At 41.5% G+C, this 18,780-nt stretch overlaps 1 protein-coding gene across 2 annotated transcripts in view; it reads left to right on the top strand.

Annotated features, from left to right (window-relative positions):
- TNFRSF19 (TNF receptor superfamily member 19) overlaps window positions 1-18,780 on the top strand; it is a 166,472-nt gene that overhangs the window by 125,070 nt on the left and 22,622 nt on the right. For both annotated transcript variants that reach the window (XM_069202244.1, XM_069202243.1), the window contains exon 6: window positions 12,467-12,628. In XM_069202244.1, the coding sequence (XP_069058345.1) occupies window positions 12,467-12,628 (162 nt within the window). The remainder of the gene's footprint in view (window positions 1-12,466; window positions 12,629-18,780) is intronic.

The following is an 18,780-nucleotide window of genomic DNA, read 5'->3' as shown; positions in this document are numbered from 1 at the left end:
CTTTAATCACTAATCTAGGTTTAATAGTTTCTTATCAACATCATTGTGTGCAGTTTATTGATTGTGCTGATAATTGTTGGTGTTCGCTGAAAATATTGACTTTGGTTGAGTCATTTATACGGAAATTGATAAGATAAATTCCCTTTAAAGGGACCAATTCAACCAAACACAGCGCAGCGTCTTTGGGACAAAGAAGAGTAGGAACCCAGAATAAAATAAGGATATTTATAATATATTTGTGTTGATCTCCTTTTCCACGGCAGTATTTATGTTGTGCACAAATATAACATTTCTGAGTGTTTATCGTATATTTCCATGAATGGAATCAGCAGTACAGGCATTAACATTGCCACTGTTAAGAATATAATAAGCGTTATGCATGCCTTTACGTCCTTACACATCTCTATGTTTTTGACTTCCATAGCAAATGTAATATTTTATTGCAAGTTAGGCTCAAGTATAAGTGGCCTTCAAACTAGATGAGCGTTCGGTAGCCTTTCACCCTGCTTATTGCATATTATTATGGATGCTCTTGTAGAATCTATATTCACTTTATGTTAAAATGCTCTGAGCTCCTTTGTGTTGTAGAGACTATTGTGTTATATCACAAGTCATTGTATAAACCTATTTATCCCAAGTTATTTTTTTCATATTCCTTATAGCTTTTCCGAACTAATAAGTGGTTACATTAACAAGACTTCTGGTGCAGAAACACTAAGGGCCTGATTACGACCTTGGTGGAAGGGATCATCCATTGTAAAATGGCAAGTGGGATTTCCATCACGTATGTGATGGATTATCACGTCCGCCAAGGATGTAATCAAGCCCTAAATGTCATATTTATAATGTATTTAATTATTTACGGGTTGATAGGTGTATTTATTTATATATTTAATTTATAAGATGTCCCTAGTCACTGGGGGTTGCTCTGTAGCCCTCGATGTAATTGCTAGATGCCACCTGCGACTGCGGACAATCACAGCAAAACCAGTAGAGTCACTTTGGTCCTCTGCCCTTGACACTCTCATGCACTAGCAACGATGTCTTCCAGTCTGTCAGTGGTTCTCTCTCCTGCCAGGTCCTCTGCCAGTACCCCTTCATAATGTCCCACCAAATCACAGAGAGTGACAGCTCTGTCTCTCTTTCCCAAAGCATCCTCTTCCTCAAAAAGCAGCATTTTAGGTTGTTGTCAGATGGGCCTGTTTCTTAAAAGCGTTAGGGCGTTTTGCAAAGTTCAAGGCGTTATTGTGGATCCATGGACAATACATTAACCTTTATCAGTAGTTTTCACTGTGATTGGTCAATTGCATTTTTATGTCAGTAGAAAGATCTGACACTGTGGTGTGGTATTAACCTGCAGTATGACAAAGTGTTTTTCCTGGATTTTACTTAGGCATGGGTGGTGTGGCTTCCTATATATGCTGTTCAGTATTCTGGGGTCCTAGCATTGGAGGAGAGTCGATGATCATGTATAACAGTGTGCTTCAACTACATTTCATGTAAATGGTAATTGAGACATATACTCTGTTTTCTAAAGTATTTTTTATATTCTATAATCTGGGGGCTTAACTCATAAATATAACTTAGAATTCTGAGCAATTTATACTTTTGAGTAACTTTACTAATTTTTGCTATTCACAAAATCTGAGTGTAAAGTTACTATTAAAAAAACAATAGTAAGTCCAGCACTACACTTAGCCAACCACCCTTCCACAGCAAGTACTGAAGGTAGGGGATTTAAATGAAACCCCATAGGAAATAATGTTAAACTATTATAACAATAATGTTTATTAAAAATAATGAAATCAGTATTAATTAAATGTCTACATTCATATATTGGAGGGTGTTGCAGTATTTGGTTAGCCATCATTGGCTCCGGACTTGCTGCTGGTTTTTAGTAGTAACTTACACTTGGATTTTGTGAATTTGAAACAATGTACTGTATTAAGAACAATTGTTTTATAATACTGCCAAACATGGAGCACATTTTCTTTTTCTGTAGAATTTCTTAACAGATCTCCTCAAAAGTCCCTTCCCATGTTGGTTCCCCGCACTGTATTTTCCTGAAGCAGTTTTGATTCCTGTGGTCTGACATGAAGCCTTGGCTCTGGTCCATGCATGCAAAAAGTTATTTTAAGGCAGACGTTGGAAGTTTACCGCCAGGCCTTGCATTTACCCTAGCCTTTAATATTCATGTTTGGTCAGGGTTTCTAAGATCAGGACTGACAGGGCAATCTGATACATAGAAGAAGCTGCGAGACATGGTTATTGGGATTAAGAAGTGATTCTTTGAATAGTCATGCTCCATGTGAAATGTATATCTCACGTCGCCTCTCCCAGGTTTGTAAATGTAAAACAAACCAGTATGTGGAAAGAATGACATTATACTTCCAGGAATATGACAAGGAGATATAGGGAAAGTATACGAGTAGGTGCTCCTTTGGAGAGGCTGAGAATGGTACCTACTCTAGGTTCTTCCAGTAAAGACCAGTTGTTGAAAATCGCATACTCATAACATCAGTAATGATGCTGCTGTTGCTGATAATGAGATGCTACCAGCTCATTACACAGGAGACCGATGTCCTATAATTTTCATTCCTGTACAGATCACAGATGATTGGGCAGTAAACCTGGCCCAGTAAGTACATTGCTTATTAGTTAATCTTGATACCACATTTGGTAACCTTACTGTTATGAAAAAAGACTAATTTAGGGATTGGTCAATGAGGTGAAAATGTAGCCTTCGCAATTGTGTTGTTTTGAAGACTCGTTCTTTATGGAACCCTAGGTCGTCAGTGGTTCTTTAGTTACAAAAGCAAACTTAGTCAGCTGGTGCTCTGTAGGCTGGTTGAGGAGACCCCCATGTGTGTGGTCTGCGAAGAATAAACCTAATAATCTACAGTCGCTGCCATGTGGGTTTTATATTATATGTTACCTCGCAGTAATGTCCAGGAACACCTCAAATAAAATAGGAATCTTTGGTCTACCTTATCAAAATTTATTTTCAAACATTATTCATTTTAGAACTCGGAAATCCATTAGATGTTCAAAAACTGCAAAGGATATAGATCCATATTATTATTTTACTGTTTTCTACTTGAATTCTTAAGTTGTTACCCGTTAGATTTTCTTTAGTTAAAGGCCTGTCTTAAATCTCAGTTTTCTATAGTGCAGTTGTTTAAATAAGTAGTACTGATGAGTACTACACAGTACAGTATTTTCCTGCACAGTCAGTAAAGGAGTCAAAGCTGATCTCATTTTGACCACGGCATTTTTTGCATTGTGAGGTGCATGAAAATGCAAGAAACTAATTTATAACAAGAAAAGGGTCTTCAAACCTAGAACTAACATGCTCAAAACACACTGAGGTCCATCATTGTTCAAATTCCCCGACTGACGTAAGTTCCACAAAATATCTGATTAAAATACCTGAAGTTATCAGACCGCGCTCAGAAATGTTATGAGTATTCCTTACATTGTTTATCTGTTCCATCAAACCCTAAAACAGTTGCTATGAAAACTCTTCTAAAAATTCCTTTTTGGAACACAATGACTCTTCCAACTTCCAGTCCTTTTTAACATCTCCTATCCATCTAGTCTTCTAAAATGTACGTCTACCCATCCCCAATGTTTGTTAAATTAAATTCCTATCTGGAGGCTCTTAAAGTGACTTTTTGCTATGGAGAGAAAATATACTTTGTTGTAGCTTGGATGGATAATATAAGGGCGCAGCTGGTTTACATTACGTCAGCTAACGTGCTAGGTCCGCCCATGTCTCAACCGGGGTTCTATTCATTTTTAATGTGTAGTTGTAATCATACTTATAACTTTTCTTGGTTTGCATCAGACTAGATTTCTTTATCCACGTGGGATATGCTTTTCTCCAAAGAGACATTTTGCAACCATGCAAATGAGGACATCCATTATTAACTGAGGCAGTTAACAAAGTGTCTAGAGACTGGGTTGATGTAGGGACGCAGATGCCACAATAGGTGATATCCACTGACCTGAGCTCTTGATGAACATGTGACTTTCGAAGCCGGTCTCGCCAAGCACCCTGTTAAGCCAGTACATACCCCAAGTAGGGGGCGACTAGTGTCTTCTCCCACAATTGCGAGTTTGCATGAGTTTTGATACTTTTGATACTTTGATACAGTAATCACCAATGCCAAAGGTTGCATAACCCATCTGGGTGACTCAAAATAGCTGTAACATGTAGACCGCAAGAGATGACATACAGGCCATTACTACCCTCAAACATCCACCTTAGTGCTACTATATTAGTGTTTGTTTTTAACTTTATCAGGATAACCATCATTAAATAATTGCATATATGGTTACATCCTAGGTAATTCTGCCTAGGTAATTTTGTCTCTTCTCATCCCTGCAATATCTAAGAGATCCCAGATCACTGCAGAGCCCTCCCTAATGTGGAGTCATTCATAAGGCGATGGTCCAATAATGAAGCATGCTACAAAGCTTTGTGTGTGAGGTCCCCTTTTATGTCACCCAAGTTTATGTAAGCAGGGTTTTGGAACTTGAACCTTTTGATTCTGTTAACTTAGAGGGACTTTATTTTGGTTAATAATTTGATCCACCACCTCCAACACGGGTTGTTTGTCTGGTCATGCAATTCCCCCACTTCATTAGGCTGTAGTTGACACTGCAGTACCTTTATATGCTTAAGGTTGCAGCAGTTAAGTGGCGTCTCAATTGATGTTGGTGGGGGATATGAAGATATCAAAATAACACAATGGCACACCTTGTTGGATAAAATATAATTAATTGTTTTCCTGTATCGATATTGTTCAGCCAATGCATGAAATTCATCCAAACACAGCTACCTTAACACATCCTTCAAAAAGTGTTATTGTTTTAGCCAGGATTAACCTTGTAACATTGAGTGAAGTCATCAAGAGAAGATAAAGTAAATGAGGACAAAATGCCCATGCGCAATGAGCATTAAGGAAGCACTGCTGCATTTTATTTTCCTATGCTCTATCTACATCAGTATCAGAAAGCAAACAATGGAAAATTTGCAAGTACAGAACGACATACCGCCCCAAACACTAACTGCTAAAGTGAAGCAAGGAAGCTAAGAATTGTGAGATATAAAGCATTGCGTCTAATTGGTTAAGTCGAATGGGTAACACTGTAAAATAACTTAACCTTGACAGTAGGCTTATGATAAACGTCTAAAGATTCTTTGGCTTTCCTAGAAAGGTTGCCATAGAAGAGAGGAATAGCTTCCATCTTGAATTGTGGTGTACTTAAAAGAAGTTTCTCCATAACAGGAAGAAGTCATCTCAGAAAAGAAATGCTAACAGGCTCGAAGACAGCTCCTGATAAATTTGACTGGTTTGGGGGTAGGGCAAAACCAACATACACATGGTTCATATGCAATAATATTGCTGCATCAGTCAGTGCTGCAAACATGCAGCTATAGATTCCAGGGCACACCATTTGAAGACAATGAAGGCTGATGAACACGCTGTAGATATGTTGTAACAAAAAGCTTCTGCTAATGTGATTAATAACATGAGATATTTGGACACTGGGTGTAACATTTTATTGATGGTAAGTAAAACACAAAGTTGTGGTCATTAATGTGACCGCCTCGCTTAGCGTTAACACCACCAAAATATCACTGATCTCAGATAAACTTATATATTTGTATACATTATTTATGGCACACGATGCAGTCCTGCTCACCAACTTGAAAGTGTGATCACACTTAACCGATGTTAAATTCTGATAGAACAGCATAGGACTTGCATTCAGATAAGATTAATGTAGTGTTCTCTGGTCCCAGGAATGGAGGCCGGAAGAGAGAGAGAGAGAGAGTCTGTGTGCTCAGTGTAGCACACTGAAAGGGGATCTTATCCCTACATAGAATGGCAAGGTTCCGGCCTTACCTCACTTACCAGTTCTGTGGCTTGTTGAGTGCATAACAAACACCAAACACCTTGTAAAAAAAGGATTCTTAAACAACGTCACCTAGTAATTGACGGTATCTGTGCATTGTTTTTATTATCCAGTATTGTTTCTATATACTAATTAAGTGTTTTACAAATATTCAAATAACTGTAGTAGCTGATGTTTTATAAAATCACGTAGTGTCAGGAAATAGGTCTGTTTGCTACGATATGATGTGTGTAAGAAGTGAGATGCATTTTTTGGATTCTGCTGGTACCGGCCACTGCAGGGATAATGGTTTTACTTTTGCTCTTGACAGACTCTCATTCATATAATAAGCTTTTGACAGGCCATCAACCTTCTAGTCCTGGTGTCAACGTTTACAGTGACCCCCGCATTACTGGAGGCTTGACAGCGCTGATACATTGCCTTGGACTGGGACCCAGGGCTTAAGCCGAGGAGGCTCCCTGAGCTTCGGAGGTGGGTGGTTGGGGGAGGGGGTGCCACACTGGGTCTTTGATGGAATGTGCCGGGGAGCAGATGTTCTCTGAACTCTGTTAAGGGCACTAATTCTGACCAAGGACAAAGCCTTGCTGCAGCAGCCATCAATTACACCGACACAAAAAGCGAAACAAAAAAGATAGAAAATAAAGAGAATGATTGTTAATTACTCGATAAAAAAATTAGAAACCACATGGAAATCCTTGATTGATCATAGTTCAATGGTTTCAATCATAAGTTGTAAATGTGCGAATGTTTCTCTTTTGAAGTTTTTGGAACAGTGCTTTTAGTCTGGGTAAGGATTTTTTTCTTGAAAAGGTAGTGCCTTGAACCCAAGTGTGAAATAGGACCATTTTAGGCTGTCGTATTAACAATAATCTATGTTTCTATAGTATTTCATACCACACACTTTGTTTACATTTCAAAGCTATTGGAATAACAGACGTTACTATTACTGATAACGGTGATCAGTTGACTGGCCTTGGAAGGATGTAAGGCTGCCTTGCAGAGATTCAAACGTGTGGCCTTCAGATCATCAGCTTTGTCAATGGAGAACGTTTGACTCAGTCAATCACAAGCTTACGATTTGTGTTCAGCTCCTTCCCAGCAACAGAGAGCAGTTTCATCACAATAGGGTCTCATACTTTGACCCGAGAAGGCTCCTGGCTCTTACGTCCACCTCTCCCTCTCAGACCACTTGTACGACTGCCCGCTGCTACCTCGCCGGCCCCCGCCCTCCATCCACCTGTTAAACCGGTACAAACGAGGACCCTTAAATGACTCCACGGAGGCTGCATCGGATGCAGTATACAAACCACAAGATTGCAACAGAGCATTGTCACTACCGCCCCTAGTGGTGGTGAAATATTTTACAGGCTGCATCCCCTCCCGGGTGTTTGAGCTCCAAGCAAATCGAATGCTGGTGCATAGCTATTGGGAAACAGCGACATTCTGTATTGAAGCACTGTTTCTAGCAGCTGCAAATGCGCAGATGCTGTTGGATTTCTGTCCTGTTTGGCAGCCTCTTTGAATGCCTGGATAATTGCTTCAAGTTTTCATTCATGGGGAATATGGCAGCCCGTTGGTCATGATTGAATTTAAAGATTTTTTTACGCTAATCTGGTGCAGACTTTTCAGTCTGGTTCACAGGGACGTCGGCTCACTCAGAAATTGACGGCAGATGGCTTACACATGGAAAAGAGCTGTTCTGCTGCTCTAACTATAAATCATGCTTCTGCCATCAAAGCTGTGAAAAAGTCATGCCCAAGGTAGACTGTCTAAAGTTTTACAGATCCCCTTATAGGTTTCTGATGAGTCAGTAGCAATGGATGAAAGAAAACTATTGTTTTGTTCCTAAATTAAAAATCACAACCGTGTTTCTGAAAAACGTTTACAGAAGCAAATGGCGCACATCACTTAGGAGATCACAGTTTTGAGCTGACCTCCACCCGTGCTAGCCATGTGCAGCCGGGAGGCTTCAGACGTGTAAATACGGTATGTATCCAGAAGCCTGTGGAATTCAGTGGACGCATATATTTTTTGAAACAGAGGCCAAGTGTTTTCCCATGGACCTGACTGTGTTTTTAATTATGTGAATAGCGACACCTGTCATATCACGATGGTTTCCCGGAATTTGTCCTGTTATTGTCTGATATAAGACAGCTCAGCTGCTAACATTCATCGCTGAAGGAATCCGCCAATTGTAAGATCCGTTTCATCTTACTTGGTGCATACAGAGGACCCGGATGTTCACTAATTCCCTTCCAGTAAAAAATGTGCCCTTCGCCCCACATAAAAACGCAGTTCATGCTGTTTCAGCTCATCAACAGTGGTGCTGGAACAATTTCTAGAGTAGGGGTGCTGCCATCAATTTTATATCACTAAAGTCCTAGGGATTGTGAAAACTCTAAACGTCACACAAATATATGTAGGAAATGAGCCACGCATGTCCAGAAGGAAAGCGGTACTGGTGTAGCATGTAGCTCGTAGTGCATTTTGTAGCACACTGTTACTAAAGCATGGTGTGGTAGAACATTTTCGTTTAATAGACAACATATTTTCCATTGAAATGGCCACTAACTCGGAAGAGACATGCAGTTTTACAGATAAAAATAGACAGTGCACAATCAATATTTGAAAGTAGGGTTTCAGCAAAAATGTATCACCAAGAAAAGTGTTTTGATTTGTTTTGATCCTATGAAAAATCTTTGTTTACTTAACAATTCACAATTACACAAACAAATGTGCCTCATGTGTGGCTTAATGACTGGTATATTTGGAATACTTGTGCAGTTCATTTACAGACTTGTTTGGTGTGTTTTAGAATAAATTGTCTTTCTACAGTCTTTCCTTTTCACATTCCCTGCACCATAGCACAATTCTCACATAGTTCACTTTACAAAATCCTCCCACTTTGCAGTTAGAGAAAGAAAAGAAAAATTAACACCAGTCTCCACATCAAAGAATAAGAGGCAGTTTGTCAGGGGACTTTGCCTGACATTTGAGCTCTGTCTTTGAACACACAACCTGTGACATGATAAAAATAAAATGTAAAGGCATCTTTATTGCTCATATACCTTCTGATCTCCAACATCGTTATTTTGGGGATGCTGAAGCACCCTCCGCACCCATACTTCCAGCATCTGTTGTTATCACCATTTGAAGTTGTGTCGCCCTGCTTTTCGAATAGGTGGTTTTTTATCACGGAACAATTTACAGTTCCAAAACTGAGGAATTATTACATTTATTGATCCACAGATCACTAAAAATACCTTGTACGCCATTCTCTTAAAAAGCACAGAAAAAGTGCTTCTTTAGCAAATTTTGAAAAAATAAGTAGTTTGTCTCCTGCAAGCTATGCAACTATATTTTCCCCTGTATTAACTATGTTCCCTTTGCTTGTATTGTCTAGCTGCATATTTGGGAGGCACCTAGGTGGACAAACAATTATCCTACCAATTATTTTCTTAAAGAGTAACCGTTTCATTTTATTACATTAGCTCACTTTAACACTGTCTATGGTCTTTCTTTGCAACCTGTTCAATTTCCTGTTAAAAGCGCAAAGCCTAAAGCTCAGTGACAGTCCATCATAAATGGCAGCAGGACATTGACACCTCCCTCATTCAAAGCGTAATGAGTGTCAGGCTGGTCAGACACACCATGTCAGGGTAAGGAAGCCAGGCATTTTACATGCACTAATGCGCAGGTGTCTGGCAGTCTGAGCCAAGGTTTGGCAGGTTGAAGATTTCACAGTCCTTAGGCAGTGACATCATCAGCCTGTCAAGGTCCTGTGAGGATCTCCCCCTCATGATGAGGGGAAGCATTACCGATAGAGTTAGTCCTGGACACTTCAAGTTTAATCCCTGAAGTGCCCAGGGCTAACTGTTTTTCAGTGGTGCCTTGTATCACTTTTCCTTAACTTGTCAGAGAGCTGGGCAGATTTAGCAAGTCTCACTGACCCCACCCCACAAGTTAGGGAAGGTCCCCCTCTCATTGGCTAACTCTTGGCAAGGTTAGCCAATGAGAGAAAGCAGTGGGATCATCTGTTTTTTGCTTTCCCTCCCAAAGCCTGAAGCTCCTCATGAGCAATTGTGCTTGTAAGTCCCACCACCTGCTAGTCCTGCCATCACTGCAGCCCTGTAGGTGCATCATAGAATGTTTGGGTGCATGTTTGTATGTATCAATGTAGGTGTATTATCAAGTTTGTTCTGTGAATGGGTAATTGCAACTGTATGCATGTGTGTGCTTTTGAATAGGCAGGTATGAGTATGTACAAGCATAACTGCTTGTGAATGGATGGGTGTGAGTATTGCCTCAAGAGTGTGCTTGTGAATGGATGGGTGTAAGTATGTGTGCACATGTGTGTTTATGAGTGGATGGGTGTGAGTATGTGTGCGTGTGTGTGTGTTTGAATGGTTGGATGTGAGTATATGTGTGCATGTGTGCTTCTGAATGGATGGGTGAGAATGTGTGTGATTGTGAATGGGTGGAAGTGAGTGTGCACGTGTGTGCCCACCCCACTGTTCCTGCGAGTCACTAGCTGCCATTGCAAAGCTTCTCCTCAACCACAACCCAATTTTCTGACATTAAATATACCTGCAGCCCTACAGCCTTTGGAATGTATGAACTTGTAGCAGTCCGTGTTAGGATTTGGAATATGGTGGACTGTTATAAAACCTATATTTGAATAAACATTTACATCCAAATGTTTTACAACTGTACAGGGAAACCCACCACTTGGCAGAGTCTGTTGAATGTACTTGAAGAAGGAAGAATGGAGAATCCTACACACCACAGCATGCCTCATCTAGGCCATGAGAAATATGATTACATCACCCTAATCCTGATGGAACTCCATTAGTTCCCTGGCTGGTCCACAACATCTTCAAAAACAGCTTCTTCTTTTACAAAGCCATCACAACCAGCTCACCCACTTATCTTGTAGACTGCTCACTATCTTTGCTCTGGTTCTCAGTACATCCACAGCCAGGACACAATCAGACTGCAGACTAAGAAGTGTGAAAGAAAAAAAAAAGACAGCAGGCCTTTCCGATCTATGCACCCAGGAATTGGAACAACACCCCCTGTATCCACCATGGTTGCTCCAATCCTGCTCCAACATATGAAAGAGTTGAATACACACAACATTGGAGAACACTACATCACAATGCTTTAACCACCCACAACCCAGCTTCCTGTCCCATTACTTGTTGACTTTATTCTTATCTTTGACTATGTACAGCATTCCACTGCCTTATTGCTGTTTGTGCTGTAAAAATATAATCTATGTACATACATACTGTGCATCAAGGGGCATCCCATAGGTGGTTCTTTGGTGTTTTCACACCACCATGTATGGTTTTTGATGCAAAGCCCTGTCAGCTAACATTTCTAGACAGGGATTTGCATCAAAAAGTAATGCCTTCTTGAGACAGGTATTAACTGGGAGAAATTTTATTTCTCCAAACATTTCAAACTTTGCATGTGTGCTGCACCATATAGCACACACTGCTTTGAAGGGTATGGTACTGCAATATTTATACAATGCTTGAAATGTATGCCTTAATATAGACTTTGTACTGGAAAGATATCCTTCTTGTACAAAACCTATGACAGACATCATGCACACACCTTTACACTGTGATGCAAAGGTGTGTAAATGGCACAGGGCAGCCAGTGGAGCACAGGAGCAGCACCTCATCTTTGTAGCTATGGCACAGCACTGTTTTTCCCTGTTGTGCAACTCAGCACAACAATTGTGTTTGCTGCACTGAGTTCAGAAACATTTTAATAAATCTAAGCCCAAGTCTATATTGCAGCTACTTGTTTGCAAAAATGGACTGTAACATTGAAATAAAAAAAAATCCGAAAGATTAAGCTAACAATATTGATGTCAGTCACAAAGTTAAGTAGAAACATTATTTTGCTGAGCTAGTGTTTTTCGATCGTTAGTCTACTGTAGAATTGAAGATATTTTTTTTAAAATATACTTAGGTCTAGAAATGTGCAGTGCCATCTTGGCAGCTTCTGATCTGCCTCAACCTTCTCTTGACCCTATGTTATTTCTGTTTGCCAACAAAGGATGGTTAGGCTCAGGAAGAAGAGAAGGTGGTGCATGGGGAGCAAGCAGCCAGTGAGAGCCCGTCCTTTACGGTTAGGTATGGGGAAGAATGAGAACAGTGGAAAATGGACATTCATTTTGGTAGAGAGGCAGCAGATGGGAGTTTGAGAGACCAACTTACTCAAATCTGTTCAAATTAAGGTAGATTCTAACAGAACATCTTGCATGTTTATTCACTATTTTATGTCTTGAAGGTTTTATGGCTCCAAGTTAGGAGGAGCAAATCAAAAATGTCCATCACAGCCAATTATTTACTTACCTGATTCCTACAATCAATACATTACATTAACTGTTCCATGAATACAGAATGTTGCGTGTGTGTGTTCGCACACATGCGCATTAAAACACAATTGCAACTTGAGCTATAACTATACATTTATGGACAACTGTTTTGTTAGTCCCTCTAACTCGTCTGTTTTATTCTTGAAGGTCATACCAAAGTGAATCTAGTGAAAATACCATCCACTGCCTCGAGCCCACGTGACACCGCTCTGGCTGCTGTCATATGCAGCGCGTTATCCACCGTGCTCCTAGCCCTGCTCATCCTGTGTATCATCTATTGCAAAAGACAGTTCATGGAGAAACCCACTTGTAAGTAGTTCCTAAGTATAATATTTGTCTGTTGATTATTCTATATTTGTGGGAGTAATATTTTGTGCTATTTTTCTTTGCACAGTTGGATGTCTTTGCTACTCCTAAGTGCAATGTGGCATTGTTCCTTATTTTCTCTTCTGGTTGTGCCATTTTCTGCTGCCTTGTCAGGCTCTAGAGATTAATTCAGGAAAATTAGTTTTGTACACTTACACTTATTCATAGAACAAAATTCTGATTTTGGGGAATTTACAAATGATTGCAGTAGTACTGTGAGTTTCTTCAACAGTCCATTTACCCATGAGTAGTTTTATAATTCTTTTGTGAGTTCCATGTTTCTCACATGTGTAAGCCTTTTTTGGATGCATAAAGACATTAGGGGTATTGCTGGCAGAGTTATGCACCATGTCCAAATAGGAACCACAATCCTATTCAGGGTAAGTCAGACACACAACCTAAATTAACCTGTGCTCACCATCTGGTAGCTTGGTACAGAGCAGTTAGGATTAACTTACGAGACAACGTGTAACGTATTTGTGCAACACTTAAATTACAGTTACACAGTGAAAACACTACAAAAATATAAATATTCCACACCAGTTTAGAGAAATAGAGAATAATTGTATGAGTAAATTAAGACCAAAACAATATAAATCCACTGAATATGAATGTTTAAAGAATAAACTGCAATATAGTGCTTAGAAGTCAGTAGTGCTAAAAGGTTACTGGAGATCACACTAGACTAGGGTAAATCCAAAGTTCAAGCTGACCTTGATGGAGGGCAGGCCGGCTACAGGACCCAAACAATGCCCGCTGAAAAGTACCTTGGATGGAGATTCACGTTGATGTCGAGGAGGCGATACAAAGGCAATGCATTGGTTCTGATGCACGCAATGTGAGCAATGTCTCATTACCCGAGCCGCACAGTCATCGAAGCAGTGTCCTTGAGGTGTGGCGTTGAACCCCTTATGATAAAGGCAATGCGTCATCGTCGAGTCGTGCAGCAAAGGCAATGTACCGGGGCTAGTGGTGATGCATTGATCCTGAGTCACACGGTCAGCAGTGCAAAGTCCTCGACCTCAGTGGCGATGCGTCGGCATTGAGAAATGGATGCAGCAGTTTGGATCAGCGCAACAACATTGATGAATTGATTTTTGCAGGAGAACAACTGCAGAGTTTCCTTACAAGGCCCAGGACTGGATTAGCACATCTTGGCACGACAGGACTCACAGTTGGCAGAGTCCAGCAGCTAAAGCAGAGTTGGAGGAAGTCTTTGATGGTCCTGACACTTCAATAACAGGAGGCAAGCTAGCAAGCCCTTGGAGAACTTAGGTTCAAGGATGTAGTGAACAGATCCAGTCCTTCTCACTCCAAGAAAAGAAGTAGCAGGCAGCAGGCCAACATAGCAAAACAGGTAGCAAAATGGCAGTCCATCTTACAGCACAGAAATGAGCAGGCGGCAGGCAAACACAGCAATGCAATTAGCAAAGTGGCAATCCTTCCTACAGCACTGGAGCTCTTACTCCTGACAAAATGTCCTTGGTTCCAGCAGAGTTCTGATTTGGTGGGGTTTGGGGTCCATTACTTATACCCATTTGAAGTGGGGGAAACTTCAAAGTGAGGCCTTTGAAGTGAACAAGGTCCCTGCCCTTCCTTTAGCTGGCTGCAGACACTCTATAAGGGGTTATGCAGCTTTTTGTGTGGGGACAGAAATGGCCTTATTCAGGTGTAAGTGTCAACCTCTCCCTCCCATCTAGCCCAGGAAGGCCCATCAACCTGGTTATGGGCCATTAAAATGTAAATGTTACACCCCAGCTCCCTTTGTATGTGTCTGTCTGGAGGGAATGCACAAAGCTTAGCAGTCACGCACCCCAGACGTGTATTCAGACACAGGCAGAGGCACAGAATGGTTAAAGAAAATGCCAACTTTCTTAAAGTGGCATTCTCAGACTTACACCAGTGCGTAGTTTCCTAGGAGTCCTCCTGCTTGTGTCCTAGCTGAAAGCAATGAAAACAGTGGTGTTGTAAATGGGGCGGCCTGGGCCCCAGCCACCAGAACTTCCTCCCTGTTCCTTAGAAAAGGCACGGGGAGCCTCCCCCTTTACTCTGTGTCTCCCTTGACCTCCCTCTCACTCTGCTGGGAGGAACCTGAACCACCATTCTTGGCGTCACTCTCAGGTACCTTCCTGTGGACCATGGCGATGATCTAGCAGTCCGCCTCCTTTGCAAGCTTCCTAGAGTCAGAGAGCTTTCTATCAACAAGGTGTTGGCACAGATCTGTAAAACAAAGACTGAGCAGGTGCTCTGTTGCAAACAAATTTGACAGCCCCTGCTAATCCTTTACCTCACTGCCCTTCAACCAACCATTCAGTGCCAGAAGATTTTTCATTTTTGTATGTCCTCAGAGCAAATATTGCTCCATAAAGAGAAACGTCTTCCCCATCACCCATTACCACCATCAGTTTTGAGGGTGCCTCCATTTATTCCCATGCTGAACTCAGATTGGATTACTTTGAGAGAAGTAAATCTCTGATTGTATGCAGGCTGGGATTTTGATGTTTAGAAATGCCAATAAACTCACAAATGTGTGGGTGTATAGCTTACCTCATTTTCCAGGGGTCCTCACCTTGAATGTCCGCTCTGCGCCCCTGTTAGTACATTTTCCTACACATAAGGTTACACCGTATTGGTGGAATTTTATGTGTGACTAAATGACATTTTAATTGAACATTTTCATATAATGAATACAAAATGTCGACGTAGGATATTAAAACAAAAGTCAATGTGTCATAACCAATGATGGCTTTTCCTGTAGGGCACACAGGGAAAACTTCAGTAGGTTGAGGACCAGGGGGCTGTTTTTAGGGGTGGATGGACAGAGATCATCAGCTGCCTCGCATGGAAAAGAGCCCTGAATGAACAAATGCAATTTCCTTATAGAATTTCCTTCTCAACACTGTATTGTTTTTTCAAAGAACAATAGAGGTGTCATCCTTGATACTAGATCAATTACAGTAAAGTCAATGTCACATGAAATGTACATGAGATTAGAATCACTAAACCTTCCCAACACTCCCAACAGGATGATCATGCCATAAGAGCGGGAATGTGCCCAATCCATTTGCTAGTCAGCATTATCTCACAAACCCAAGCCCTTTGATCAGCACTATATACTCCAAATTCTATATTTCTTCATACATCCACATGTTTTTGTAGACAGTTATTTCTGTGAAGGACCATCTGTCCATGTCCCTTCACCAGTCAGCCTCAGTAGGAGGACCACTACGTCTTTATTTGTAAGCAATAAGTTGCTTATCCACCAGGACCTCAGTCCCTACAAGGGTCTTAGTACCTAACGTAACATCTCAACCAGCCACAGTTCCCACCATAACTTCTGTAAGGTCTAATGCCACCGTGTGCCCCTCTGCCACCCTAAATGCTTTTTGGAAGTGTTGCTAGTATGGCACGATTTTGGGGCATGTTCAGAGAATGTTTAATAATTTACATACCTAAATACTCAAACAAATGGTCAGCTCGGTACACCTGGGGGCTGATATGAACACCTTTTCCCGGGCTGCTTTTAGTTTTTAAACCACATTTGCTGAAAATTAGAACTAAATGTATGTAAGAACTGGAAAAAGATGACATATTGGAGAAATTCATTATAAATAAGAGTTGTCAATTTCATGGTGTAGAAAAGGCTGTATGTAGTAAATTGTCTTCACAAAAGCAGGGAATATCTAACTACAATCTGTTGTGGTTGGATAGTCTAAAGATGTTGGGTCAGCCTTCTTCTGCCCTGGAACCATCACCTGTTGGCTTGAGACATTGTTGATGAAATCTTGGATCAGCCCACAGGACCATTTCAGCCCTTCCACCTCAACTGCAATACACGAGGGTCCATCCTATTTCTGAAATTAGGCAATGAGCAGCCAAATAGCAATGGAGAGGGATAATCTGCCAAAGTATTTGAAAAACGGATGCTACAGATAGAAAGGGTTGGTATAGTCTTGTACCATCCGTTGCCAGTTGCCTTTTGTTAGCATTTGTTCACCAGTGCTATTGTGTCACATGCTGATAGATTTTAAACAAGAGGACAATTTTGGAACAGCATTATTCATATTCTATTATTCGTTTACATTTCTCAGATGGCCACCACATTAAGAATTGATTGGTTTTGGAGAGCAGTCCAGTAGCAATTGAGACAGAGCACTATCAGAATTATCTGTACAGTTAGTTAATCCTTTGTCAGGTGCGAATGCCCTAATCCATCATAATGCAAGCATCAAACTATTGTGTTTGCCAATGCTTGTTGTTCATTCAGCTGTCTTCATGACTCCAAATATAAGGGACAGCAAAGACTGTATTCGGCCTACCAAAGGATAAGCAAGGGTTAAAAGCAGCTGCCTGTTTTCTATCTTTAGTTAATGATGATAAGCATGATTGAAATAATGCAATGTACAATAACACCACATATTTGTCTATGATAGTGGATATACATTCCATAGCAGTCTATAAACTTTGATGTGGAATAGGGAAGTGTGTAGTCTGGCTGGCCCGATGTCCTGTTCAGTAGGGCCAATTTGAAGGCATGAGAAAATGCTGACGATCAAAGGTTAAGGAGTATGTTGTAGAGAGCTTCGGGAATTTGAATGACCAAAATCTGGGCAACCAGAAGACAGCTTGGCTAGAGAGAGAGAGAGCACAGCGGGGGGTATGGTATGCAGAGCAAGATGGCCTGGGTGAGGAACGGTCTAGGCCACAGTGAGATTTCTAGACCAGGATGAGACACTTGCGGAGGCATCTGTTATGGGCATTGAGTCAGTTGGAATAATGTTCAAAGGAGATGGGGAGGAACTAAGAGGATTCCGTAAAAACACTTGGCCAGATATGGGGAGGGGAGGCCCATCTTTAGTGATAAAATAGAACATGAACAGACAGAGTTCAAGGGTCTAGTCATTCAGGGATTTAAGTGGAAAGAATATAGGTAATGCTCGGGAGATAACAAGTCGAGATGTACAGCCCTAGCCCTGTGTAAACAATGATGCTGTGATCTGATCTTGGAAAACTCCCAAAGGCATGGTTATAGTATGATCCTCGCGATTATTGCAAGCACGGAGAAAACAGCATGGGCCTACTGGGCTCATGTGACACACACACATTGAACTGATGACATTATCAGCTGCCAACAGAGAAAATAGTGCTAATAAGAAGGTGGAACTCAAGGCCATTCTACCTCTGTGAACCTGCTTATGTCTCTAAATGTCAACTGTAAAGAAATGGCTCCCTGTTGCAGTTACCCCCCACGTTTTGCCTGATACTGATGCTGACTTGACTGAGAAGTGTGCTGGGACCCTGCTAACCAGGCCCCAGCACCAGTGTTCCTTCACCTAAAATGTACCATTGTATCCACAATTGGCACACCCTGGCATTCAGATAAGTCCCTTGTAACTGGTACTTCTAGTACCAAGGGCCCTGATGCCAAGAAAGGTCTCTAAGGGCTGCAGCATGTCTTATGCCACCCTAGAGACCCCTCACTCAGCACAGACACACTGCTTACAAGCCTGTGTGTGCTAGTGAGAACAAAATGGGTAAGTCGACATGGCACTCCCCTCAGGGTGCCATGCCAGCCTCTCACTGCCTATGCAGTATAGGTAAGCCACCCCTCTAGCAGGCCTTACAGCCCTAAGGCAGGGTGCACTATACCATAGGTGAGGGTACCAGTGCATGAGCATGGTACCCCTACAGTGTCTAAACAAAACCTTAGACATTGTAAGTGCAGGGTAGCCATAAGAGTATATGGTCTGGGAGTCTGTCAAACACGAACTCCACAGCACCATAATGGCTACACTGAAAACTGGGAAGTTTGGTATCAAACTTCTCAGCACAATAAATGCACACTGATGCCAGTGTACATTTTATTGCAAAATACACCCCAGAGGGCACCTTAGAGGTGCCCCCTGAAACTTAACCGACTATCTGTGTAGGCTGACTAGTTCCAGCAGCCTGCCACACTAGAGACATGTTGCTGGCCCCATGGGGAGAGTGCCTTTGTCACTCTGAGGCCAGTAACAAAGCCTGCACTGGGTGGAGATGCTAACACCTCCCCCAGGCAGGAGCTGTAACACCTGGCGGTGAGCCTCAAAGGCTCA

The sequence above is a fragment of the Pleurodeles waltl genome, chromosome 8, assembly GCF_031143425.1.
Source record: "Pleurodeles waltl isolate 20211129_DDA chromosome 8, aPleWal1.hap1.20221129, whole genome shotgun sequence".
Lineage (NCBI taxonomy): Eukaryota > Metazoa > Chordata > Amphibia > Caudata > Salamandridae > Pleurodeles > Pleurodeles waltl.
The sequence above is the reverse complement of the archived record's forward strand: the minus strand, read 5'-3'. Positions and strand labels throughout refer to the sequence as shown.